Below are 18,691 nucleotides of genomic sequence, written 5' to 3'. Positions count from 1 at the left end.
TTCTACCTCCCAGAGTAGCCTTTTAAAAGGAATGTGGAAATGGGTAGGAAAACACAGCTTTCTAAAATGACTGCTTCATTCTACTACAACGTTCATCTATGACATAAAAATGCCTTAAAAACTATGCTGATCTAGAATCTTTGGTAGAAATAATAAAGACAATAAGTTGCCTTAAAAAAAATAGCATTTCGGGCTTCCCTGGTGGCGCAGTGGTTGAGAGTCTGCCTGCCGATGCAGGGGATGCGGGTTCGTGACCCGGTCCGGGAGGATCCCACATGCCGCGGAGCGGCTGGACCCGTGAGCCGTGGCCGCTGAGCCTGTGCGTCTGGAGCCTGTGCTCCGCAGCGGGAGAGGCCACAGCAGTGAGAGGCCCGCATACCGCAAAAAAAAAAAAAAAAAAAAAAAAATAGCATTTCTACCAAAGCTTTACAAAAAAAGAATGTGGAAGCTGGAGCAAGTAAAAGAGCCAAAGTTAAAATCATAGGAGCCCAGCTCGAAGGGCTGTTTTCTACAAACACTGTGATTATCCTTGCTTTGTGCCTTGACTCACCAAGACAGAATATGGAATAATTATGCCAGGGGAGCTATAATACTGTGTTTACTTCAAATAAACCTTTTAGCATATTTGTGGTCACTTTTTCAGGTACCTTATTTAAAAATAAGCCAACACAGATCACATTTTTAAATCCTCACCAAGTTTATACACCTGATTCGTAACAGAAATGCCCTTGTATCTATAAAAGTTTTCATTTCAACATTAACTTAAAAGAATAAAAAGGTTCAGATCAAGTCTCGTGTTCCTTGGTTTGAATCCTTAAAGAATTCACTCACAGAGCAGTCTCCTCTTCTAGAGATGAAAAACCCCCAAAGAGTTCTCAGTAAAGGCAGTCCTTGACTTATAACTCCTAAGCCTGAAAAACACTTCCATTAACAAAAGTCTTCAGTCATCCCCAACTGCTACTCCAATATAAGTGCCCAGCAATGACCACCATGAAAAAAAGTTTGTCTTTTTAATGCTTTTGGACTATTCCCCTTAAAATCTGTTCCCATGGTCCTCTAAATTTTTTTCATTTTACTTCTCCTGCACCATATTAAATTCTACCTAATTGAAAAATTTCTCAGTTAAAAATATGTCCTTTCAAAATATGTTATTCTAACAAGTGGAATCATCCATCTCTGACTTAGTAGGACTGCGCTTCTCACGTGTAACTCACATCATACTCACTAAGGCAAAGTGAACTCCGATTTGTGGGGGAGAGGGGGGTAGAAGACATTTTAGGAAATTGATAAGGCTGATGTGATAAGGGTACCTACTGGGGTCAAGAAGCACACCAAGAGCAAGATGGGGGAATTCCTAAAGGCATAAAAATGTGTGCAGTTCTACACTTATACAAAGAAGTTTTGGTTTAGCCTGTAAGTCAAGTCAAGTCGATGAAGACTCTTCAAGCAAGTAACATGATTTAATTTGTATGTTGTCACGATTACATTAGAAGGAATTTGGAGGACAGACTGAAGAATGGTGAGATTAGAGGCTGAGAAGCCAGGAAATAAGCTACTAATATAGCCAAGAGAAGGAGGACCTGAACCAATGCACTGGCAGCCAGGGTAGAAAGTGGTAAATGGAGAGGGACTGATGAGAAATACATAGGACATAAATCTAGAGGATGTGCGGATATGAGGAGTGAAGAGAAAAAGAGTATGACTTCCAGGTTTCTAGCAGGAGAAGATTTATGGCTTGGATGTTTAGCAGACGCTGTGCACATTAACTAAGTGAGGAAATTGAAGAGGAAGAGAAAACTTAGGACAACTATTGTAGAGTTCAATGTGAAAAATGCTGAATTTGAAATGCTTATGAATGATCCAGGTTGGGGGAAAAAAAGTGATAAGCACCTTAATTTATGAAACTGGAAGCTGAGAAGAAAGGTCTGGGTTGGACATTTAAATGGAATTTGCAGCTAAAAAGACTGAAACCACCAGAATGTAACTTCCTCCAAGGCAGAGACTTTTGTCATTTTGTTTGCTATATGCAGCTAAAATTATGTCTGCCTACAGGAGTATATGGTCAATAAATATTTAATGAATGGACGCCAAGGGAAAGCGAGTAGTGTGAGAGGGGGAGTGAACTTTATAGAATAGTTTTTTGAGAAATTCACCAGGAAACCCACCATTTCTAACACTTTCTAAGAAAGCTAGTGTTTCCAAAAACAAAACAAAAAAAAGCAATTTACAAATTATCTTCTAGACGAAAAAATAACTTGCTAGTAAATTTGTAACTGCTCCATAATCTACTCCTGGGATCACTAATTGTACAATCTCCCATCAGTATTCTCCCTATAAATTTGAGACTTAAATACCTATACAAATATTCCTTTTAAATATTTAAGAATTTCTGAAGTTCTGCTTGCATTGAAAATAACTGTCTACCTCCAGTAAACAGAAATGACAGAAAATGAGAGAGAGTTTCTGTTTTGTGCAGATTAGCATAAAAAGCTCCATCTTTTGACAGAAACATGACTTTCCCATACCAAGAGTTCCAAGAGTAAGAAGTTACAACTGGGCTTATAAACACAGCAAAACCACTTCTAGAAAATATTTTTCTAGAATAATTTAGATTATTTTTAGAAATAATCTAGAATAGGACCACCTATTTTTGTGGTCCATGTCAAAAACAATGGCAGTTTCTGGAAACACTGGCAAGCCATTAAGATTTTAATAAAATTACTGGGCCAGGTAATTCCTAGTAAACTGCACCTGAAGTAAAAGTGTGAGAATGCCAAAGCCTTTATTTGTAAAACTAAGAACCCAAGAGAACTGATAAACAACACAGCGCTGTTTCTAACAGTTACTGATGCCTTCAGTAGGATAGAGCATTATTCTCATGAGTTTCTTAAAAAGGCAGAGGGGAATGGCATGGTGGGAAAGAAACGAAAAGGACTTTAGTACACGTGTCTGAAGGTATTCATTCTCTAAGAGATGCTCAACCGTGTCTCCCTTTGAATTACACTTAATGCACCAGTCTCAGCCTCACTTACATTGAGAGCTCTCCATGAGGTCAGGATGGATCTACTAAGCTGTGAACGCATCAAGTGCAGAGTTATCATGGTTATACATCCCTTCCGTTATGTCAGAGTCTCTTATATAAGGTTTGCACACGAAGAATGCTCAGTCAATGTTTGCCAAAAGAGCGGCTATGGGGAGAATGGATTAATTAGGCCAATTAACAAGGGACACAAAACTGTTTTCTAAAGTCAAAATATTTTAGACACAGGGCATGTGGGACAATAATTTTACAGTGCAAAGACATGCTATTCATGCTTTGATACTAAAAATAGTTTGTACTTTTATGGTAAAAAAGGAGAACCCCACACAAAATATTTGCATGTAAAAGAGGACTCAGTAAATTCCACCTCACTCCCACCCACCATCCCCTCTGTCTCTGCTGCTTGTCTAGTCTCTTTGGGATGATCTCTGAAAACTGGAATGCGGCAGTTTCTCTGGGCCAGCTTTTCTTGGCTGCAGTAGCAATTTCACCATACTGATGGGCAGGACACTGGGACGACAGACTGCTGATACATTCCATGGGAGAACAGCAGACGCCATCCACCAGAAGGGCAGTGACTTCTTGGATTAAATCTTTGACTGGTGTGTATCTGCTGATCATCAGTATCTCATTTTACATTCATATCCCCAGAGAGGGAAAACAAAGGTCATACTGTATTGGCTTTTTCTTCTGCTGTAAGCAATTAACGTTGGAATGCAACAAGAGCGTGCAATTAGCAATGTCATCAATTGCAAAAATAATTATTATTCCAACCTCCAATCATTCAACCTTAATTTATGAAGCACCTTCTATGTGCCAGGCAATGTGCTAGAAACACTATGGTGGAGGAAATGGCTATGGTACTTTGCCTCAGCAGAGCCTGGAGTCTAGCAGAAGGGGCAGAAAGAAGGATACAGAATGGAAAAGTCTGTAATTATAAATTGTGCTAAGTGTTAGGAAACTAAAAAGGTGGGTGCAAAGGAGAAGGGAATAAAGGGAGACCCTGCAGTGAACATTACGGTCAGGAAAAGCCTCTTTGAGAAGTTCACATTTCAGCTCAAGCCTAAAAGACGAGAAGGAGCCCATGATGCAAAGAGCAGTGGGAAGAGCCCTTTGGGTGGAGAGAACAACATGTGTAAGTACCTGAGGCGGGAGAGAGCTTGACATGTTGGAGGAAATGAAGGAAGGACAGAGGGACAGGACCCAGTGAGCAAGACATGAAGCTGAAGAAAGAGCGCTGGAGAGCCAGGCACTAGAGCCCATAGGAATCTGAATTTTAATTTGAAGACACTGAGCGGATTCACATCTGGGAATAATATGATCAAATGTATATTTTTAAAAGCTCATGCTGGTGGTTGTATGGAGAATGGATTGCAAGGGCTCGACAACAGAAACGGGAAACACGAAAGGTATCTCAGGTTTTCCAGGAAGGGATAACCTCGAAACGGGTTTCAAGGGTTTTACTTCCTACATGCAGCACAAGCCTGGGCCCCTTGTTGTGTCACAGAGTAATGTCCTCAGGAAGCTTCACTTTAGGTGGGGAGAAGGATGTGTATTCCACCAACTCTAAAACCGGGTACAAAATGAAAAAGGTCAAAAGTGAATTATAAAGACAGTGACCGTGTAATCCTAGTTTTCCAGGAAGTCCTGATTTATGCTTATTGTTCCAAGGTAATTATTCATAGTGCCTCCTTTCACTCTCAGAAGTGTCCTACATGAGGTGATAAATTCTGGGGTCACCCTAGTTATAAACAGAGGATCATGGGAGTTCTGAAGAAAGTGCGGAGAGAAATTCGGAGAGAAAGGAGGATAAAAGCTTCAAGGAAGAAGTAGATTTGAAGTAGTCATTGAAAGATAAATATGACTATTGAAGAAGGCCATCCCAAATGAAGGGAACAGCATAAGCACAGGCTTAGCAGTGTGGAGGAAACACAGGGCTCTTGCAAATAACAGCAACTGCAGCAACGGTTTGGTGTTTATGGAAAGCAGAAAGAGGGAGACAAGGCTGGAAAGGTATTTGAAGCAAACTTGGGATCCAGGAGGTCCTACACTAAGGGGGCTTTGATTTTATTTCACTGGCTATGGAGGGTCACTGAAACTTTTTCAACAAGAGAGTAAACAGCAATGAGCAAAACAATGCTGAACTATGCTAAGAATCCAGGTAAGATGGTCAGTATAAATGTTCAGGGGAAAGGACCAGCATGGTAAAGGGAGCAAGGAACCAGGTGGCAAAGGCATTTTGTAACTGGAAGAGCAAATCTAAGTGGCTTCCCATGCAATCCTGACTGGGTGGAGAAGCAAGCAAGAGAATTTGAAGGGAAGGAGAGAGTGAGATGAAAGCCCAAAAGCTGAAAGTCTAGCCTAAAGACAAGCTCCAAGATAGAAAAGGAAGAAGAAAGATGGGCCATCAGGTTTAAGAGGAGGCAGAAAAGAGCGGGGTCAGAATCATCAGGGAAAGGCTTTTTAAACTCCATATCCTTCTCTCTCAGTATTCTGGTATGTCAAGTTGTCTCCTCACTCTACCTAGAGAACCAAGGGGACAGCTGGCATAGACTCCCTACATGATCCCAATATATCCCCCTTCACACACAGCTACATAATCACAGCCCCCGAATGCCTCGCCCTAATCCTCCCCACTGCCATATTCATTTGAGAAATATAAATTTAGAGTTTTAATACGAGGAGGTAGGAGGCAGGTGATGATAAATTATGCAAGTGGGCTGCTTAAGTTTCAGAAAGTACCATTCAGCCTTCTAGCAATGTGAGCTGGGCCCATTACCCAGCTTTATATTTCACCTGAGAGGCAGGGGCTTTTCCCATCATCCTCATTATTTCTTAGAGAAATTTGATGACAGTATTTTTTTACATCAGAAGTTGTTATCAACAGTCTTATTCATACAGTGTAATAATTTCATTAGCAACTGTTCAGGAGATCATTTTGTACTCATCTCCAGGGGAACAGTATTTTTGGTCTCATAGCAATGCATTAAAAAACAAATGCTACCCACTGTTGACACACTTCAGGCAACTGTTAAATCCTAAATCTACATTTTGCTACTTAAACAAAATTTCTTCTGAGGGCTTTTGTTTTGTCTGGTTTTAGAAGGAAAATATTTCCTTTTGAATTTGTGGAACCCAAACCAGAAATTCAAGTATAAAATTTTATTATATTGAAGTGTCTTACTAATGAAGAAAACAGTTCATGGTCTTTAGGCTCAACTGATACCTAGGCAGTACTTTCAGATTTAATTCACACCTGCCCCCCAATACTGCCACCGAATACCACCAATTTTTATAATATGGAGGATTCATAAAATTTATAAAACTTAAGAGCAAAATACCACTGTGGTGCTCAAAGAAGAAAGCAATAAGAGGAACCTAAAAGGGGCATCCCTGGCAGTCCAGTGGCTAAGACTACGCGCTTCCACTGCAGGGGGCACAGGTTTGATCCCTGGTCAGGGAACTAAGATCCCCGCATGCTGCATGGTGTAGCCAAAAAACAAGGAAACTAAAAGAAAGAGTAATGAATAAACTCCAGTTACCAGATGTATAAAAAGCTGTGTTCTTTGAGGGAGCTTGTGGGTATAAGAGAGAAGAATACAAAATAATTATTCTACTGAGGCTACATTCTAGTGAGCTACCAAAAAGCAGCCATTTTGAAAACATTTTTTATAATGTAATGTCTATAGTATTCGGAAGAAACATTTCTTTTTTTTCCAATAATATTTTGAAAAAGAACTCAATTAGTAAATATACAGAACGAGAATATGGTCCTAGTATTGATAAAATTATTTCAAACAGGATATGGTTTAAAAACTTTAAGATTTGTTACAAGTTTTGCAAATAGCACAGTAATGTTCCCTTTCTCTTTTCTAAAAAAAAAAAAAAAACACGATTCAGTTTACTAAAAGTATGATTCTTGCAGCACCTGCACTGGGGTTGCTTAAGGAACTTGGTGTCACACTGTGACCCCCATCCCAGGGACTGTGGCTCCACCAGTCAGAGATGCTGTCTGGAAATCTGCATGTTAATAAAATCCCCAGGGTTGTTCTGACATAGGTGGTCTGAAGACCACCCTTTGAGGAACATTATTCTGTATGTTCCCACCCATAAAACGCAGCTAATTGCTTCTCAATCTAATCACAGCCAATCTCAGCCACTCAGAACCATTACTAGCAATTAGAACCATCCAGCCTTGCACTACATGATTTCAAGACATGTAGTGACGTGAGTGCTTCCTGAGCAATCGCAGGTGCACAGTGGTCACAGAATGACCAGCAATAACAGCATCACTGTAGGCAGAGGCACAGGAGAAGTGGCAGCTTCTGCAGAGCTGTGATCAATGAATGCAGGTCAAGTGTTTCCGCAGGCTCCATGGCAGAGCTTGTCGGGCCTCCTGAAAGACACCAGGCGGGCCCGGACAGGACTTGGCCCAAGTTTGTGAGCCATTTTGGTTTCTGCTCCTGTGTGTGTGTTTGTGAGCACTAGTATAAGGACAACACACACCTCTAGGTGTGAGAAGACCCTGAGCTCCTGAAAGAACTCTGTTATATTGCTTGGTACAAAATCATCACGGCTTGCATCAAGAGACAAAATGCTCCAGAATTCATTTAGAATACCCAATTAGGGTCTTTTAAACATCATTAGGACCCAGCAGTAACTCAAGCACATTAAAACAGTTGGGTTCCTGTGGCAAAGCAGGTGTAATGGGACTGAGGGTTAAGTACAGCAAGGGGTGTGTCATCAAGGTCCCCTCAGCCCCTCAGGGACTCTAAAAGCAAATATCGGCCCTACTCAAACAAAGCATCTAATTCAGTATGGTTTTGTCTCACAGTATTCACTGAAATGTTCAAGGGAAAGCTAAAAAGAATGCAGTAATGTTGTAACTATCTTCATATTTAATTAAAAAGAAAGCTAACAGCACTTCCAAGAGGGAGGTCATTCCTTGTTCGGCACAAGATTTCTCCGTGCAAAGCTATTTTGAGTATGGGCAATAAAGCAATTCAACATGTAAACACTTACAAAAGCTACCATTTCAGAAATGCTACTGATGCTTTAGCTAACAAACTCTGAAGATGAGGTACAAATGACAATCCCGCAGCTGGAGGCAGCCGTACGAGAATCAAGAACATCATCCACAAGGTCCAATCTAATCCTCCATCCTCCTCTGCCCTCATTGTTCTTGGAGGCCCCAACTGCCTTCAACAGAATTGTTATGATAGGAAAAGGTTTACAGGAAGAAAAGCTGTATGCAAGACCTTGAATACACTATCTCAAAGTTCAAGAGATCAGATCATCACTTTCTCCTGCACAGTAACTATACAAACAGCAGAGGAAGAAAGAAGGATGCTGTCCTACAAAAAAAAACCCATGGCAATTACAAGATGTTAGCAGGTTTAAAATAAGAACCTTACACGGTTAGACACATTTAAAGGAAACCATACAAAGGTGAGCCCTGGGCAGATGGCTTGTTTTCCAGCCCAGTGAGTCCACATTTGGCTCTCTGGGCAGGATGAGGCATTCGGCTCTGCCTATGTGCACATACCGAATCTTCAAACGCACCTTTAGCTTTTCCTCCTTGGAAGAAGAATTACAAATTGGGCCTTAAAATATCCAACAGTTCTCAAGTAACATTTACCACACAGAGTTGCCTGGGCCTGCCTTAAAGCCCACCCACAATTTCATTTTCAATTAGCAGCTCCTCGAAAGGCAGTAATGAAAGCAGTTGCTAAAGAGCATTCAGATGTCACTGAAAGACTGTAAACCCAAACTGTAAATAGCACATTGTGAGTCGCCTGTCACCACCATCAACTCCCACGGGAATCTCGCAACACGTGGCTATCACAACCATCTGTTCAGCTCCCCAACTGACACCACTGCAAACCACACAGCCACCTACCCACTCCCACCTCCCACTCATTACCTGTCATGTACAGACTTGTGTGGAGATGGGACTGCTGTAAGTGGAGATTAGAATGCAGAAAACATGGAGGCTTATTTCACGTTCTGTAGCTAAGATCTGGCCACATGCAGACAACACTGTATCTTCAGAGAGGGAAAAGCTACCATTAAATTAACACAGAATGCAATTTTAATATAAATAAAGGGAGTCTGTCTACCTTCATCAAGTATCCGAAGTGTAGTGTCTAAATCTTGTAAAGAGAAAAACATGCTGCCTCACCCTTCAATCACCAGTATTGTAGGAATTTACAGTAGGTAGAGTTGAGAATGATTTCTGTCACTGCCCATCTTACTCCTCTAAGAATACATAGTATATTTAGTATATTTAAATGGCCCTTAATAAAACTCCACACACACATATGTATAACAAATTCCTACTTTGGGATTAGTGAATGTCACTGCTTTATTAAACAATTTCTATAGGTCTCAGGATCATTGGAGCTGAGTTACTGCCCATTCTTTTAATTGCAGCTCCTTTTCCAATTCAGCCTATTTTCTCTCTATGGGTTTTATTTTATGAGATGGTAGTCAATGTGCTATGTCCTCTTTTTGGTCAATTTTTACTAAATTTTAATTAAGAGTTATATACATCACTTGAGATAAAATGTATTACTGGCCACCTCACTTCAAACATCTGTCTCACAGAAGTCAAGTGATATTTATGCTCACTCTTACCAACATGCAGGGCCAATAGAATATATCCCAGACAACAATGTACGGGGTCAAAAGACACAAAACAGGGGCTTCCCTGGTGGCACAGTGGTTGAGAGTCTGCCTGCCAATGCAGGGGACACGGGTTCGAGCCCTGGTCTGGGAGGATCCCACATGCCGTGGAGCAACTGGGCCTGTGAGCCACAACTACTGAGCCTGCACGTCTGGAGCCTGTGCTCCGCAACAAGAGAGGCCGCGACAGTGAGAGGCCCGCGCACTGCAATGAAGCATGGCCCCCGCTCGCCGCAACTAGAGAAGGCCCACGTACAGAAACGAAGACCCAACACAGCCAAAAATAAATAAATAAATAATTTTTTAAAAAAAAAGACACAAAACAAAAATTCTGTAACTCAAAAAATAAACTCACTGCTTCTAAAGCCCAAGGGTGGGGGGGAACCAAAAACCTTCACATAATCTGTTGTTATAATAGTTGCACGTTTCCAAATACCAAACAAATACCTCCAATATAATACACAACTAATTCTGAAAAGAGATCGGCCTGGGTTGGAGGTTTCTCAAAAACCAGATGTTAAAAACTGGCATCTTATCCTTATTTCAAGTCAATGACGATTCCAAGAGCAATTATAAGCCAATCTCCTTCCCCACTCCTGCTCCCAGTCTTTCCTTATATGTTTTTATTCTTATTTCTGTAGTTTGGGCAAAGGGAGAGAAGTAGTGTGCAACTTAAATGCATCAGCAGGAAAAATAAAGAATTTTCTTTAATACCTCAATTTGTAACCTTCTCATGATTACACAATTTTTAAAAAGCAAATGAAATCCCAATTAACACATTAAACTTGAAACTCTGAAGTATGAAGTAAAAACGATTTAACTGCAGCTCACATTTCTTGATACCAGCTCAGTATACCTTCAGTCATTTAACCATTATAACAAATGTATTTATGAAAGAGCACCTAGCAAAGTGCATGCCTTTTCATTACTAAAGTATAACACCTAATTACATTAGTGTTTCAAATGCTCTGATTTCCAGAAACCTGTAGGCTCTAGCGTCAAACTGGATGAATACCTGTGTGATTTCAGCCTAGATTTCCACCCAGAACTAATTAGAAGGTCTTCAGCAATGTGACTTGAACTGGGTCTGCTTAATCAAAGTTTTCCATTATAAATCCTCCTTCACAAGTTAATTTCTACTAGTAACAAATGTCACCAAGAAGCCTTCCGACAATCTGAGTGAGTCCACTGAAATAAAGGATCCGCCTCTGGTAGTAAATGCTCTCAAAGGAGAAGAGCACGGGCAAGATATACTCCTTCATCAGGATGGGTGCAAGCTCAGCTGGTGGCTTAGTCACCTGGGCCCTTGACCAACACAACCACTTACTCCAAATAAGGCGAACATGCAATGCCAATACACAAAGCAGACACAGCCACCACGCAAAGCTTTAAACAAGAGCTCTAATTCTAAAGACTTGGCACTGGGATCAATCCCTCCTCTTCCTAGAAATCAGTATACATCTTTGATATCTACAATGTCAGCTATTAATCCTCCAACAAGTTTGACTCCACCATACTAGACTTTCAGAGAGAAGAGCAAATTTCCATTCCTTACAAGCAACACCTACCCAGATCAATTTGTATAAAGATTTTTAAACCACGTAAGGCATTCCCACATAAGCCATTCTCACCAACAAGGTTAGAGTCTAACTGCCAGGCTCCTGAAATATTCCCGAATTCCTTTATTTTCCTCCCAAATAGTGTTCTCCTATGGCTAGAAGCTATCTCAATAGATTGCCTCTCTCTGGGAAATTCTGTCCTTACATGAATGGCTTTTTGGCACTTAAAATTCAGTTAGAAAGGAGACTCTGGAATTTATTTTGATGATCCATCCTTGTGTCTGTTAGTTAGAAGAGTTCATATAACCTAAAAATTCCTCCTAGCTCACTTAAGCCTATTTCCTCTGGTTCAGTTCATACTAGAGAAAGACGGGACAGACTAATGGACTAAATGAAGATTTAGGAATATCCACTCAGAGCCCAATCTGAGAGTTCTCTGAACCCTTATCAACTTTTCCTCATCTCTTTTCTATTTTTAAAACCCCTCCACTCAGTGTTTTCAACTACAAAGTACTAAATTTTTAAAGCATCCCCTGTGGTCTAGAAGTTAGACATACTGAAAGAAAACTAAACTCAAAGTCCTCAGAGGAGTTAAGTTTTCCCAAAACCCTTCTGCAGAAGTTAAGGCTCGGTCGGTTGGAAGGTTTGGCAGCACATGACTTCAATATGCTCTTCAGTGGTTTCCCAGTTAGAGAGTAAAGATCCTTATGCAGAGGACCTATCAACCTCTGTTTTGATTTTCCCGCTCCCAAGTCAAAGTAGGAAAAAACAAAAAAAAAACAAAAAACAACCTACTATATCCTTATTAGTGAGAGCCAAAACTTTTTAATATAATGTTTGAGTACTCACATCGTGGGCAAATAGTTCTGTGTAGGACAAACATAAGCATAGGGGGTCAGAAAGACATGTACTCTTTTGTATAACACTTACTGCTTTCTTCATTTTTTAAAACCCCTTTGGAAATTAAGAAGAAAATTCAAATTTGCTATATAAAACAGTGCAACCATTTTACAAGACAGTTGCCAGCTCAGCATCTTCTAAGTCAGTGTGTATTTATACTTAAAAACATAATCCAACAAGTAAGTACCACTGGGGTGGTTACTACTTAGAACACTTTCTTTTAACAGTATGGAAATGGAGAAGAGCACGGGCAAAATATACTGCTCCATCGGGATGGGTGCAAGCTCAGCTGGAGCTTTTTTTTTTTTCACTCTCCTTTAATGTCTTCACAGAGCCAACCAGTTACAGACTCCAAAACTGAATACTTTCAGACCTACTATGGTCTTCCTTTACAGACCTCAGCAACACTATATATCTGTGTTATTCAAAAACTTAAAGAATCATGGAACTGAGAAACCTTCTAATCCAAATCTCTCATTTTACAGATGGGCAGCAACAGACAGTGATTTGTTCAGGGTTTCATAATAGCACATATGATGCTAGGAATACTATAAATGAAAGTATTACAGCTTTACCTCAATTATCAACTTCTGTTTCCCTTCCCACTAAAAAAATAACACTTGGATAGTATACTCTGGCATCAACACTGAAGATAAGAAAACACCACTTATTTTTAAAACTCTTACATAGGCCAAAGATACGATTCATTCTTTCCTTCTCCATGATTCATAAAAAGTAAGTCAAACTAATTGCTTTTCAAATATTTTCCCTGAAATAAGGATAGCTCTGATTTCAAATATCATTAGTACCAGAAGATGGATAATTAAGACCAAAAAGCTACTCGAATTTGAGACATACAAGTCCTTGCCTTGTAAGATCATAAACTCTTTCACTAGAGGACAGAGTAGAAAGAAGGATTTCGAAGACAGAGAACAGAAAAGTCAGATCAAGTATGGGAGTAAGAGAGTCAAGGATGAGGAACCACAGCTGTGTGTAAGCTCAGAATTAAATTGCTTTCTTGTCTGAAAGGATAAGAAGCCCTCCTCCCACCCTGTTGGAGAGGCAGTGGTTACACTGCAACCTCTCTCCATTTGCTACATATCTCACGTGGAGAGGCATGAGTTGGAAGTCACAAATACCACAGGAAAACTATCTTTTATAGAACACAGTCCTTCCTCCCTCACCCCACTCTCTGTCAAAAAAAAAAAACAAAAAGTTTTTTTTTTTTAAATCTTCATCTAAATGTGGTTGCCTTCAACTTTCCAAGCTCTTTCTCTGTTCTCTGTACTTGATAGTTTATCCTGTTTTCTTCTTGAGCTTTCATAGGCCATTTATATGACCACAATCACTCCCTCTGACCAAACCAACTCATGTAGTTTCTAAAAATACTTGTAGACTCCCTGCATCCCACGACTTGGAGTCCTTATCTCAAACAAGGGAAGCAGAATATACAGGGAAAACAGAGAAAGGCAGAGAAATCTGGGTCTAAACCCTAGCTCTGTACCTCACTGTTAAGTGGCCTCAGACAAGTCACTTTAAGCCCCAGTTTTCCCATCTGTAAAGTAACCATAATACCATCTACTAACCAGGGTTGTTGTGAATATTGTAGATTATACTACACAAACTCCCTCACTGAACGACTGTACCGTGCTGTGCATCAGATAAATGTTAATAATAACCATTATAACTCTAGCCTGGCATTTCATTTCAGGACAAAGAAAAACCGCCATGTGCATCAGAGTTGGGGATGCTTCCCTGAGATCCTCCATGCTGAAATCCATCACTGTAGGTATTTTCTCAGAAGTTTACCCATCAAGTTCCATTCTGACACCAAACTGCACACTAAATCTTATTAAGGACTTTGATCTTTCAAATCTTTTAACTGAAATTCATCACCAAAAATATATTCTTGATTCTTTATGAGAAAAATTTCCAAACTGGCTTGACCATTATCAAATAGGAAATTTGAGATGACAAACTTCTGTGCCTAAACCCCTAGCGATTCTGGTTCATCAGGTTCTAGGGTAGAGCTAGAGTGTGTGTTTAATAAGGTTCATGATATGATTCTAATGATCTGTGAGGTTTTAGAACCACTGTTTTGTCTGATCCTAGATCTCTTCCCTCTGCAGAGAAACATCTGCAAACTAGGAATTACCTGTTCAGCTTCTAATGAGCAGCACCTGCTCTGTGAACCACACTCCCTTCCTCTGCTTCCTTCAAGTGATAGTCAATCCCACCCAGAGGTCCCTCCAAAAACAAACAAAACACACCCAGGACACAGGTAACTCAGCAGGTGCTAAAGCCTCCGGATTTGTGCTGAAAAATTGCTATAAACAGCTTCATTTCTCATTATTAATCTATCTCATATGGGGATTTCCACAGGCAGAAAGGCTCCCCAAATGCCAAGAGCTGTATTTTCTTGTGGATCACTGAAACCTAATTATTAAACAGCCCAGTAAGCCCCACTACCAGACTTTCATACAATCAGCAGATCACAAAGACAGTCCTGAATTATAGGCTGTGGAGGACACCTGAAGAACCAAAAGGCAAACTCATTTCTTCCAGTGCTCTCCCACATGCCACAGTATTTGGGCTTCCCTGGAAAACATAAATCTTATGCAGGGTACTGCCTGCATGCAAATAACCATTTTTAGCACCTGAGAACCTTGAGATACACAGTGTATTTGAACAAATCTGCCTGTTTCCTTTGTTTTACCTCAGAGGATCTGTCCCTGCAAGCCAGTCTACCTGGACCATCACCAAGACTTCCGTTAGTCTGCCCTCAACGCCAGTAGTGCCAGCAACAGGCTTTGTTACACGGAGCACAGGTGACTGAAAGGGTACTGTGCCAAAGTTTCAAACTGTGATAAAAACAATGAGCTTGGTTTGGTATATTCTTTTAGAAGCAAACACACAGCTGTGCGGGGCAGCCCTCCGGCACCCAGCAAGGATAATATCTTCTCCACCTGTTAGGAAGAATCACAGAGAAGCAGGCACCTGAGGAAGAGCAGCCACAGGAATGAACAAACCCTAAGCTCCCTCACCTGTCTGAGTCCCTTCGGCATTTTCTTTCTCTTCCCGAGGTGCTGGCAGAGATTGCGGTCATTTTCCCGGTCTGAGCTGTAGTGGTGTGGGTGGCTGAGTCTGCTCTTCTTGGAGTGAAAGGACAAGCCGTTGGTAAGTGCTTCCCGTTTCTTCTTGGTCAGAGGGGTCTGGCGTTTCTCCACGCGTTCCTGAGGCTTAAGTGCTACATCTTTCTGTAGAAAAAAAGAGAAGGAAAGGAAAGTGGTGGTTACATAGGTAGTTAGCGTCACACCCAAAACAGAGGCTAAATGGGGTTTCTAGAAGGGAGGGAGTAAATAAAGGCAAGAAAGTGCGGTATGAGACTACCTAAAACTAAGAAACATGGCTCTCAATTTTTCTGACTCCTTAATGCCACAAATATATACTTTCTATTCTTGTTGCGGAAAAAAAAGCTCAACAAAGCACAAAGTATCAGTCCATTAAAAGTGCTTTCACTGCCGCCTGGGATAGTAGCTTTCCATCTGGCTCTGCACTAGGTCCAGCGCATGCTATTCCCTGAGGAGGCTTAATACACTCACTTCCCAAGATGGTACACCAATTACGTTTCAGAAAAGGAGTACTAAGTGCATGCGCAATTCAAAAAAATCAGCACAAGACTGAACATACCAGGGCCAGGTGGATGTGAGCCAGCAAGAAAGAAACTGTCAATTCACATGATTAAAATGTTTCCTTAATGCATTATATTTTTACCACAAGTTCCTCTGAGCATCCTTAATTCTCATCTTCTTTGCAAAATGTAACAACCATATTATCACCAAGATCAACAGCAACTTTTCATTTATTCCTGTGTGTGGCTGGGGGATGGGGGAGGGTGGGAGAAGGATCATGGATGTTCTGGAATAGGGAGCAGCACCTGTAGGAACTACAGGCAAGCATTTCAGGCCACATGACATAGGTGAGTTCTGTGCCTTGAGGCAGGTCAGGACATCCTGAGATACCAAAAGACGGGTTTGAGCTCTGACGCTGACATTATTCATTATGAAACTTGGAGTAAGTCACTGCAACTCCGAGCCCATATGCAAAATGGACTCAGACATGACCTGATACAATATGTGTGAAAGTCCTTAGAACCCTGAGAAATGTACACATTAAGCAATAACATTAAAATGATTTGGCACTCAATCATTTGTTAATGAATAGATATGTTCCTCTTTACACTGAAAATGTTCCTTCCTGGAGCCTCATCTGCACACAATTTCTCAGCTTCTGTGGTCCTAAACACACATATAAAAATAAAGTAAAACCACGGACTCCCCTAGCGGTCCAGTGGTTAAGAATATGCCTTCCAACACAGGGGACACGGGTTTGACCCCTGGTCGGGGAACTAAGTTCCCACATGCCGTGGGGCAACTAAGCCCACGCACTGCAACTACTGAGCTCGCATGCCACAACTAGAGAACCCACGTGCTGCAACTACAGAGCCCATGCGCTCTGGAGCCCACACACCGCAACTACTGGGCATGCGTGCTGCAATGAAAGATCCCGCTTGCCGCAACTAAGACCCGACACAGCCCAAAATAAAATAATGTATTTTTTAAATAAAATAAAAAATAAAGTAAAAACAAACATTCCCCTTCATCCATTTCTCATTCTCAAAATACCACTCTCTCTTTCCTCTCCTTCATAGTCAGTATTCTTGGAGCAGTTATCTATCTAGTCTACCTCAGCACTTCCGACTTGACACACACGGTGCTCCTTGATGTCTTTCCCAATTCAGCCACGGCCATTATTTGGGGACCTTGGACCTTTACATCTGCTTTGCCTTGGCCTCAAAAGCCCACCCTTCTACTCCTCTTCCTTTTCTAGCTCAAGAACCCTTTCCAGTGGCTGCCAGTTCAGGGAGACTATTCTGTAATGCAAAGCACTGTTCTCAGGTCTCCACTCATTCAACAAATGTTTTTTGTGCACCCAGTATATTCCAAGTACAAACTTAGCACTTCCCTGCAGGCGCTGGAAAACAATTGTGTGGGAGAAAAATCCCCACATCATGGAACTTAGAATTTAGGGGACAGATACTAATCAAATCACACAAATATATAATTGCAAACTGAACTAACTGCTCTAAAGGAAAGCTAACAGGGCGCTAAAACTGGGGAAAATGGTCTAGTCCAGAGGAGGGGGTTGTTGCTGAGGAGATGACTGCCATTTGACCTAGATCTGAAAGTCTGGGCAGAGAGAACAGCTTGTGCAAAAGCCCTGAGGCAGCTGGTAGCATGATTCTTTGAAAGAATAAGGTCGGTACTAAGTATCAGTAATCCCAGTGCTTCACTTACAGAGCCAGGCAAGTAATAGATGGTCAAATTATGCTTGCTAAATAAATAATACAACTAAAATATCCAACCCTATAAACCACAATAGTGACTTAATAATATCTCAAGCTGTCTCTAACACAGAGTGAGTGAAGCAAGCTAGAAATGCTGATAGAAGCAAGAAACCAAGAAACCCAAATAAGCAGGCACTGCTGGCACACAGGAAGGATCACAGCAAATAGCAAGAAGCCCCAGAAAAGGAGAAGGGCCTTATCTCTGGGGCAAGAACACATCAAAAATAATAATCCTACAAGGCAAATGAGTAGCTTCTGGTCTAACTTCTAGCTGCTTCCACTGCAGATGATTTACTCTCTGCCACTGAAGAGGCAGGTCTCCCAAGGCAATGAAGATGTGGTGAGGAAGTGTTTAGAGGACAAGGTGAGATCGAAGCAAGTACACGTGGCCATTAATTCCAGTCTCAGAACCTTGCACACTATGCCTAACCGATGACAAACGTTCAACAAATATCTGCTATGTTTACTGCTTTGTCCAATGTCCACTACCACAGTCAGCTATGTCAGACATCTGCTCAGAATTTGGCCTCAAATGTAACCAATTTAGTCAGCTATCATGAAAAAACACTCAGGTATAATGGCAACACTAGCAGAAGCAGCCAGGTGAGTCCCACTGTGGACTGCTTCTGTATAATATGATTAAATTGTACCACTTCTAAGGGTAATACATAAACTCCCCACAGGCTGAAAAAAACACCTTTCTTTGTCACACTGTCCACCTACTGCCCTACATCATATGGATGTAGAGTATAGGGTTAATAAACAAATGATATTTAATAATGTATCAGCTGTGCTTTTAGAAAAAAATTATGCCATTCTCTTCAGAGACCAAATCTTTTTTTCATACTGAAGGTGCTCCAAAGTATATTGAAAATTATGTGCAATTCCATACAAATGTGAATTAATATTTATGAGAGTATGGTATAATTTTTTCTAAATCCATTTTATTTTCATGTAGCATATTAATCAAGGCATTCTCACTGCACCACAGAATAGCTACACAGAGCAAATGGACCCCATGCCGTGACATTAGCTTGTTAGAGACCTGCTGAAGTCTTAGCAGCAGCAATACAATCATCTCAGCTGCAATTAATATTGAGA

At 40.9% G+C, this 18,691-nt stretch overlaps 1 protein-coding gene across 8 annotated transcripts in view; it reads right to left on the bottom strand.

Moving 5' to 3' along the window:
* Positions 1–18,691, bottom strand: part of AUTS2 (activator of transcription and developmental regulator AUTS2) — a 1,117,278-nt gene that overhangs the window by 824,615 nt on the left and 273,972 nt on the right. For all 8 annotated transcript variants that reach the window (XM_073792031.1, XM_033839891.2, XM_073792029.1 and 5 more), the window contains exon 2: positions 15,228–15,440. In XM_073792031.1, the coding sequence (XP_073648132.1) occupies positions 15,228–15,440 (213 nt within the window). The remainder of the gene's footprint in view (positions 1–15,227; positions 15,441–18,691) is intronic.

The sequence above is a fragment of the Tursiops truncatus genome, chromosome 15 (assembly GCF_011762595.2).
Source record: "Tursiops truncatus isolate mTurTru1 chromosome 15, mTurTru1.mat.Y, whole genome shotgun sequence".
In the NCBI taxonomy this organism is placed as follows: Eukaryota; Metazoa; Chordata; class Mammalia; order Artiodactyla; family Delphinidae; genus Tursiops; species Tursiops truncatus.
This window is presented reverse-complemented; position numbering and strand designations above follow the sequence as displayed.